The sequence below is a fragment of the Oryzias latipes genome, chromosome 16 (genome assembly GCF_002234675.1).
Source record: "Oryzias latipes chromosome 16, ASM223467v1".
Taxonomy (NCBI): Eukaryota; Metazoa; Chordata; class Actinopteri; order Beloniformes; family Adrianichthyidae; genus Oryzias; species Oryzias latipes.
In genome coordinates, this window is record NC_019874.2 from 28440217 (window position 1) to 28450502 (window position 10286).

A 10286-nucleotide genomic window follows, 5' to 3' on the forward strand; every position below is an offset into this window, starting at 1 on the left:
ATCTCCAAATCAACATCTTTCATTGAATTTGTTTGTTTCCGCTTTAGGTCCTACTGGTTTCTCCTCCAGCTTTCTTTGTTAACACAGCCAGGCCCCTAATTAAAAATGGTCATGTTCCCACTTCTTTTTCAGCCTAACTATGCATAACTAACAAAAGTGAAAAAGGGGGAAGTTTTCTTGTTCAAGAATTTTGTTTGAATTGTTTTTCAGACATAAACCTAACATTAACGATTAAATACTGCTGGGATTTGTTGAATATTCAATAACAGCTATAGTACCAAATCTTTAAAGGCACTACGTGAGACTAAAAACAAAATGTTTACAAGACGATGTTACTCAGAAATAGGCTTTATGTAACACTATAATATTATTGTATGACATCTAAAACCACACTTCAGTCTGCAGTGGTTGACCTCAACGCAATTATATAGCACTTTACACAGAAAGCACAAACAACTCACAAAATGCTTCACAAATTAAGAACAAGGTGAAACCAAAGAACTACGTAATAGAAGCGGCATATAGCTATAAAAAAAGCGTGCTATAAAGTAAAAAATAAAAACAAGTAAAGGATACCTGAAAGGCCAGATTTCCCCTCATTTTAAAAACAGTTTTTGGAACTAAATACTCTCATCTGTGGATCTCAAGAAACACGCAGGAGTGAAGGGATATTAAGGTCAGAAATATATCTAGGAATTTTTCCATGCAAGGCTCTAATTAAAAGCTTAAAATTGAATCTACTTTTAACAGGGAGCCATTGATGCACTAAAAGCAAAGGGGTGACATGAGTTTGCTGACTGGCTCCAGTCAAAAGCCTTAAAAATTATTGATTCAATTCATCTTTGTTCAGTTTTTAAGGAACAAAGGAAACATATGTCACAAACTCTCCAATGCATCATTTTGCAACAGCAAAAGCATCAAATGACAGCCTCTCCTAAGTGGTTTACAAAATGAAAAGAACCACACTTCCCTACGAAGACAAAGCAAACAGTGATGGATACCAGAACTTTGGAGTAACATGAGCTCTTCTGCAGTGTCGTCTGAAGCTGGTAGGAACCATTACAGGGGAAGAAGAAGTTTCCTCTTTGTGAGGCCTGCTGATCTCCTTTAGATTTGCCTCTATATAAGCTTGTTCTGCTTTGATGCACAGCAGAATTTGATATTTAAGGATGGAGGACGACGTGCAATACTCTGTTGTGGTTTTCAAAAATAATGCTTCAGCTCCAAACAGTAAGTTTCCTGATTTGATCAATTTATACACATAATGTTTGAAACATTAGACCCAGTGTGACGACCTGCTGTCCTCCGACACTGTGGCAAGAAAGAGATGCTGCTGCGTCTGTCCCCAGTTTATAGCAGCTTAAGGACACAGAGAAAGTTTCAAGCTGTAAATTCAAATTAAAAATCGTAAATTGCTTGCCATGTCTGGCTTTTTTAAAGTGCGACACACCATAATGCCCTTTTTCTTTAAATATATGGGTATCTTGAGTATTTTTTATGTACAGGTAAATCTTGAATTCAAAGATATCGTTAGCATTTTGTTTTTGTTTTTTATATACAAAAAAAAGACAAGTTTTGACTTTATTCAGATTTTTAGCTTTGATTTTGTCAATAAAATGTGGTTGAAGTTTTAGACATTTTACTTCACTGCAAATTTTAGAGCAGTGCAGTTTGGATTGTGTCATTCTCATGCTACACATGTCTCTTAACTTTTTTTCTATTCTGCAGAAAATAAGGAAGAGCTTACAGTTTATTCTTCTATAAATACTGAAAAGCCTTCAACCAGCAGAACACGTAAGTTAAAGCGTCCATCTCCGACAATGTATTTAATACCAATTAATGACAAAAGCTTGGAACTTAATTACTATACAGATGTCAACTGGTTGAAATTTCACTTGAAGTTTATACAAGTTTGGTCCAGTTTAGTTAGGTCAATGTTGTTTTTACCATTTAAGTTATGGGTTATATTTGTGATCAATACATTGTATGGAAGACTTCACAGAATTAGACAGAAACTGAGCGACTGGAGAAAGAAAATGTCCACTTAAACCACCATGTACACTACATCTCCATTAAGAGCTCGAGATGAAAGTTCTTATGATATTTACACACCGGGTATATGATGCCCTATTAGGAACCCGCGTTCAGCATGCTCTTCTAGAGCCTAAACAGAAACTTTTCTTGAAGTGGTCACTTGAATGTGCATTGCTGCTTGATCGTGGCATCAGACCCATCATGAACAGGGGACAATGAGATAAAAGGAAAGTTTTACTAATGATAGTGATTCTTCCATCCTTCTATCACAAAGAGAACAAAGAGGGCACTGTCATTTATTCTCAAGTTGAACCAAAAAACTTTTTTCCCTCTGCACCACGTGAGTTATGACATTTTAAAGAAATGTACTTTTAACTGATGTCTCCAAATTTTCAAGAACACTTTGTACCAAAGCATTACACTTGCTGAAGACATACAAGTGTTATGAAAAAGGCAAAAGAAAGCAAAAATCCACTCCATATTTCATAAATGTCATAAAAGTTCTTTCTTAACAGTAAGAAGTTCGCCTCCTGTTCATTTTTGGTCATACAGCACAGAAGAACCCAGAAGCTCATTCTGATTCAAAAAGTACAGCGACTACAGGAACTGCTGCAATAAGTATTTCTGACAGTCTCAATGACCGTTCAAGCCTACACTTCAATAATTTTTTTTTTTTTTAAAACTAACTTATTTGGTTTGAGGTTTAATCTCCTCAAGTCTCTACTAATCAGCGTAGGAAGACACACGACAGATGTCAATGTCAAAGTTAACATTCTGACACCTTTGTAAACTTGTTTAAATCATTGAAGAAAAAGGTTCAGCGCACTGTCTTGTGAGACCCCACGAGACAGTGCGCTGAACCTTTTTCTTCGCGAAATCGCGAAAACGATGAATTTGCGATTTATTGTGCAGGCCTATTGAAGACATAGAAATGTCATTAATATGAGACAAATACAAATGTGTATCAGCTTCATATTTCATAAATGTCCCAACCCCCCCCCCCAAAACTCCTTTAAGTTACCGTACTTTGATAACCTAAGCTCTTTTCTTTACCGTAAGAACTTTACTGTTTGTTTACCTTCTGTTCATTCTGTCATGCAGCACAGAAGAACCCAGAAGCTGATTCTGACACAAAAAGTAAAGTGACAACACAAACTGCTGCAATAAGTAAGTATTTCTGACAGTCTCGATGACTGTTCAAGCTTACACTTACACTTCTATTTTCATTTCTGTCCAACTGATCTGCCCCAAGTTCCTAAATCAGAGAATGCAAATGTGCAAATATATGAAAGATTTACCATTTCTCACAGATTCCAATACAGTAAGAAGATCTACATATTCATGAAGGTTCACATTTTTCCATCTGGATGGTCTGTACCTGTCCTAACAGGTTCAAGACATTTATCCTCTCCCCTTTGCTATGATGATGTGTTCCACCAGACCTACCTTAGAAACATCTTAGTCTTCTGTTAATATTCTTCTTTCATAAACACTGAGTCTTTACAATAAGGGCTTACAATCCTCTGGGGGAATCAGACAATAAGGCCCTGATCAGCAACAATTGTCCAACTTGAGGGGCCACTATTACACTGGACAACCCAGGTCATAGCAACAAGATCCCAAACAAACCTCATTTATATGCCTTAAGACATTGGGCTGCCATGGTCACATATGTGTCAAGTGAAAGAACAAAACAAAACAAAAATCAAGCATCAAGATAATCCATTGTGGCAAAGTGACACTTTTCAGTGAAAGTGGAACCCAGGATAATAATTCAAACTATATGTTTTCTAGTCAAACTTTGTTTTTATTAAGTTATGTACTAAACCAGTCCAAACATAACTATTTTCCTATTAATGTTCATTTTGGTTAAACCAAGCAGAAGCCAGAAAACCCAGCAGAAGGTTTCGTTTCCTGCTGGTGTGTTTGGGGATATTTTGTTTCCTCCTGTGCGTGAGCATCACCATCATCATCTGTTACTGTAAGTTTAAACAAATTCATTCATCTTCTAATCCGTTTTTCCCTTTCTGGGTCACGGGACTGCCGCAGCGTATCCCAGCTAAATATACTAGTATTCATTTTAATTAGATATATTTATAATCTAATGTGATAAAAGTCTGTTTTAAAAGTGTGTAACCAGCAATTATAACTGGCTTTACTTAAACTGACATTCTTTGGATTACAGTTACTCTTCAACTGTTATCATAATTAACAGATTTTGATATAATGAAAAGCAGCCTGGCGCTGATATGCAACACTTTACAGAAGTGAAGTCCTTACGCAATCAGTGCAAGTCAGCTGATTCTGTCATGGAGAAAAACGGCTTTGCGCCATTATGCAGGACTTAACGTATAATTAGTAAACGTTAGTAAACACTTAACTAATCCAAAAACTTTACTAATGTAAAGTGTTGCATTTCGATGCAAAGCAAATATGTAAAGCCACTTATCTTCTATAGCTACAAGCTTGGTCTCATTAATATGTAGAAATTCTGGTGTTATTGTCCAACTTGTGTAAACTCTGTGCACACACTGTAATAAATTTACAAGTTACAGACAAGTATCATTAAAAATGACCTAGAATACATAGTTATGGCAGTTGTACTGATCGTAGTTCAACACTGAGGTGTATTTTTCACAATGTTAAATACCATATTCCACATGTGCAGACAGGGTCTCAAGACACTAAGACAGAGATTACATTTTGGGGTTCCGGAAAAACATTTGATCTGCAAACTATTTATTTATTTGATTTAATAATTTAGGAACAAAACTTTGTGGCATTATGCCAGCATGACAGCTACTGTTTATACCAAAGTTTGTAATATAAACACAAGATATAGATGTTGAGTAGTCACAGTCATAGTGGTGTCAGGGAGACCAAAACTAAATATGTATCAGGTGTTTAATCTGAGGTGGCCTTCATCTGCAAACACACAACAATATATTATTTTTGGAAACTTCTCAGCAAACTGGGTTCATAATATGTGATTCATTAATTGGAATCAGTGAAGTTAAAGCCATTTCCTATCCCACAAAATGAGAGATATTCCAGAAAAAATGTGTTATTAAAAAAGCTCTTATGAATGAATTAATGGTTATTTTGTGTCATTTGGGTTGCAGTCACCATGGAAACAAACAAACAAAAGAAAAATCTCAGTGACCTGGAAGCAAAAAATAAGAAACTGACTTTGGAGAAGAAAGATTTACAAAACCAGACTGAAGATCTGAGGATGAACACGACTAAACTAAAGAACCAGACTGAAGATCTGAGGGTAAACATGACTAAACTAGACAATCAGAATCAAGATCTGAAGGTGAACATGACAAAACTAGAGAACCAGAATCAAGATCTGAGGGTGAACATGACTAAACTAGACAATCAGAATCAAGATCTGAGGATGAACATGACTAAACTAAAGAACCAAACTGAAGATCTGAAGACGAATATGACAAAACTAGACAATCAGAATCAAGATCTGAGGGTGAACATGACAAAACTAGACAATCAGAATCAAGATCTGAGGGTCAACATGACAAAACTAGAGAACCAGAATCAAGATCTGAGGGTGAACATGACAAAACTAGACAATCAGAATCAAGATCTGAGGGTCAACATGACAAAACTAGACAATCAGAATCAAGATCTGAGGGTGAACATGACAAAACTAGACAATCAGAATCAAGATCTGAGGATGAACATGACTAAACTAAAGAACCAAACTGAAGATCTGAAGACGAATATGACAAAACTAGAGAACCAGAATCAAGATCTGAGGATGAACATGACAAAACTAGACAATCAGAATCAAGATCTGAGGGTGAACATGACAAAACTAGACAATCAGAATCAAGATCTGAGGATGAACATGACAAAACTAGACAATCAGACACAGCAGCTGACTGCAGAGAAGATGTTCTTTGAGAACCAGACCAGGGAGATGACGGTTAACATGACAATCCTACAAAACCAGAACGAGCAGCTGAGAAACAACAGTGACAAACTCAACAAGATCCAGGCAGCAATCATCAGTTACACCAACTTTCCAGCTGATCTCTTCTGCCCTGATGGAGGTAAATGTTTAATCTGTGACTAACCTTTACTTTATATTAAACATCATCAGTCCAAAATTAGCTTTGTCTGATTTATTTACAAATTCAATTACATTAAGAAAGAAAATTAACCTGACAAAGTAGTGAGTAGAAATAGTTTTTTATTCTTCTTTGGGCTTTAAATGTTAAGTGATTTAGAATTTAATTTAATGTTATTTTTTTTCTTTTCTTTCATTCTTACATACAGTTTGTCAGACGTGTCCCAAAGACTGGATTCAGTTTCAGGAAAGCTGCTATTTTTTTTATAACTTAAACTCTCCGTGGAAAACATGGAACGAAAGCCGACAGTTTTGTCAAAGCATGAAGTCAGACCTGGTGGTTATCAGAAGTCTTGAGGAACAGGTTTGTTACAAAATGTTAAACTAAACTAAAGTTTAACAATTTCTGGTTTAATTAAAAAACTGGATATGTTGTAAATGTTTATATTTCACAATTTACTTTACAGAAATTCATGAAAAACACAATAGAATACTACCTTGACATCTATCACGGATACTGGATTGGTTTACGAAAAGTGAACAACATCTGGATCTGGGTGGATGGCAGTCCAGACACACTTGGGTAAAGAAGAATTCTTACTACATATTAACATGTTTATTAAATGTGCTGATGGGTTTTTATTTATTTTAGGTACTGGAAGAACCCAGGGAGCCCAGAAGATTTTGCTATTATAGCCAAAGATCCAGCTTTGAACCAGAGCTGGATCCCAAACAGAAATGTCTTTTTGAACAGATTCATCTGTGAGATTAAAGCTTTAATTTTCTGATTCAACTTAAACTCAATTTCCGACCACATTTTGATCTGGTTTACATACTTTTACTTTCATGTCATTTTGATGAAGAAAGAACTTCTTATGGTTTGTTGCATCTCACATGAGTGAAATCTTTCCTGGAAATATCCAAATGAATTTACTATAAGTGCTAATAAAACCAGTTTGTTATAAAAAAGACTCATAATGGTCACCTTATTAAATTAAAGAGTAAAGGTAAAACATTTTTTTCTAGATTAAAGAGCATGTATTTAAATAAAAATGATTGTGCAACCCCACACCTCTGTCCACTTCTACACGTGCAGGTGAAAATGTAAATAATTTAAAATACATTTTTAAAAAGTCTCGTCTTTTGAGGAACTTTCTGAATAAGTGTATTACATTATTTATTTGTTATTGTCCCACTGATGGCAACATGTGTGGACTTGCATAATTTTTTTTTGCTTTTTTTTATTTTGAATTTCAGTTTTCTGCATGTAACATAGCCCTACACTGAAATTCTTTACAACTTCTGATCACGTGTTTTTTTATCTTTGTGTTTCATAAGTTTGTGGCTTTTTCTATTGCCTTTTATAAATGCAAACAAACAAAAAACTCAGCGATGATTTTCATGTCAAATATTTTTAAAATTGCTGGTGTTCATTATATGTGACAGTGTTAGAAATAAGGGGAAAAAATGGTTGTCCTGGCAAATAAATTTGGCTGTCCTTCCCAATTTTTGGTTGTCCTTCGATACCAACATTCAACAGCAACGAAACCTACTCAGATGTCAGTACTTACATCTTTATTTCTTCTATACATCTAATATCAACTGCCTCTTATGATGGACATTTAAAAATCTCTTTAAATATTAAAAAAAAAATCTTTTACTAAATATTGAAGCATCTGGTTACACAAAGTATTGCCAAAAACTTGAAACTAAAATCTTTATAACTAGTATCTTTACACAGATTTAAATATTTTGGTTCTTTTTTTTTCTTTGGCTCTGATAATTGTTGTTTAAAGAATATAAAATACAAAGACTGTTTAAATTTAGAATATCATATCAATCTCATGGAAAAAGTTTTTTTCAGCTCATGTCAGTCTGTTCTGCTGTGAGTGAAAGTTATAGTTATATGAATGTGTTTTACATCTTTTTGCGTGTTTTGGAGACCTCTAGCGGTCGCGCCAGATATTGTTGTTCAACACCATTTGAATAATCCTTATTGAAAAGTGCACATTTAGAAACAGAAAGGATTCGCTAGCATGCACGTTATTCGTTTGTCAGTGGAAAGAATTTGCTACATACGTCTCAATTCAGAGTTTGCCAAAAACTAACCCTTGAAACTTGATAAATAGTCGAAAAATACCATAATGTTGAACAAAAGACCAGGTTGTCACACGAACAACCATCAGGTTCATTTGGGTTGTCCTCCGTGAAATCTGGTTGTCTCGGACAACCTATAACCGCTTATTTCGAACGCTGTGTGAACTAGGGCCACAGAAGGAACGCTCAAGTTACTAAGTATCCTTAAAAGTAACAAGTAACAATAGTGATCGTATAAAAAGTTGTTTTTTGTTTTTTTTTTAAAAAGAAGAAAAAAATCCACTGTGTCAAAAAGCACAGAGAAAAGGATAAAACTTTACAATAAAATAATATTTCATGGCCCTCATCACAGTCATATTCTGGGCAGGATAATCTCTGAACTCATCTGACCTCCCCTCTACCCAACTCTCAAACATCCTTCTCCTTCCTGGGTCTTCGACAGTTAAGAAAATGCTTTTTTTAAGCGTACAGGCTACAGTAGAAATAAACCCTCGTGCACTGAACATACTGCCCTCTTGTGTACATTATGGACAAAACAAGGAACCTGCAGACAATATTATGTCTCTGATGGATCAGGTATTAAAACTCAACTGTTTAGGTTTGGTTATACGTTTGTAATTTTACATCTACAATTCTTTGCAAAACTCAAAAAACTTTAGCTATGGAAGTCAATCTGCCGAAGAAATGTTAGATGAGACTTGATGAAATAGTAAATAATGAATAGCGTATAGTATAGCGCTTTACCACCTTTCCTGAACCTTTAACCACCAGGAGCAATGTGGGATTCATTGTCTTGCCCAAGGACACTTCAACACATGGGGGGGCGGAAACCAAACTTGGGATATTTTGATCAGATGCCGACCGCCCTACATCTGCACCACGACAGTTCAAAAATTAAACAGAAAATAACATGTAAACCAATTTCCTGGTTCTTTTTGGCTTACAGTAGGCGTGGCGATGTACGCTCAGGACACAAACCTCAGGGTCAAGTTAAAGATGAAGATCTTAGAGACTCAGACCAAGGAGCTGAGTGGAGAACAGGATGACCTCAGCTGGACCCTTCATGCTGCTGCCAGGTCTCCCTGTGCCGTGACCGAGTTGTGTCAAGAAGGGCATCTGCAGTAAAAACTCCTTGACACACCACTTGTGGCAACCCCTAATGGCATCAGCTTTTATCCCGCCTGCTTGCTATTTCATGAGTGCAGAGTGTTTATCATGTTGTGGCAGGAAAGCCGACAGTTTTGTCAAAATGTCTCAGCAGATCTGGTCGTCATCGATAATCAGCAGGAACAAGTGAGAGCTGAAACAGCAGCATGACAACAGATTTCATCACAAGTCTTTTTGCAAATTCAAGAGAAGGTTATTCCCTCAATGCATACTTTAAAAACTCACCAAAATCTGCACAAATAATGAAAATGTATTTTTGGCATAGTTAAAACCCTGGTCTATAAACATATTGTCCAATATTGTCTGATGGTCAGTGGTGCAAAATAGGATCATAAATAAGACTGCTGCTAGCATAATTGCATTACACTAAACAGCTCTTTAGCATAGCGGGCGGGGTCATAGCGTAGCCAGTGTCTTAGCAGACCAGAGGTGGGCACTAAAGGCTGCATTACTGCATGTTTTCCAACATACCCTGCACTGGCATGTTCTGATTGGCTGGACACACCTGAACCAGGTATTCAGCCATGAGTAGGGCAAGACTGTCTGGAAATCATGCAGACACACCGGCCTTTGAGGCCTGGAATTGCCCACCCCTGTAGAAGACACTGCCATCTCCAAATCAACATCTTTCATTGAATTTGTTTGTTTCCGCTTTAGGTCCTACTGGTTTCTCCTCCAGCTTTCTTTGTTAACACAGCCAGGCCCCTAATTAAAAATGGTCATGTTCCCACTTCTTTTTCAGCCTAACTATGCATAACTAAAGCGAAAAAGGGGGAAGTTTTCTTGTATCACATGCACTTGTGTACCTCCCGTAAAGACAGCAGAGGAGGGGCATTATTGAAACTCACCAAAAGGAGCCACAATAAATAATTAATCTGGTGCAAACATTTACTCACAG

At 36.3% G+C, this 10286-nt stretch overlaps 1 protein-coding gene across 1 annotated transcript; it reads left to right on the forward strand.

Moving 5' to 3' along the window:
- The first annotated feature begins 5171 nt into the window (after positions 1-5171).
- Positions 5172-7766, forward strand: LOC105358522 (low affinity immunoglobulin epsilon Fc receptor-like). Its single transcript, XM_023963853.1, has 4 exons — positions 5172-6107; positions 6334-6488; positions 6592-6707; positions 6777-7766. Exons 1-4 carry the CDS (start codon positions 5267-5269, stop codon positions 6910-6912), a joined length of 1248 nt encoding a protein of 415 aa, XP_023819621.1. The 5' UTR covers positions 5172-5266; the 3' UTR covers positions 6913-7766.
- Positions 7767-10286: the final 2520 nt, after the last annotated feature.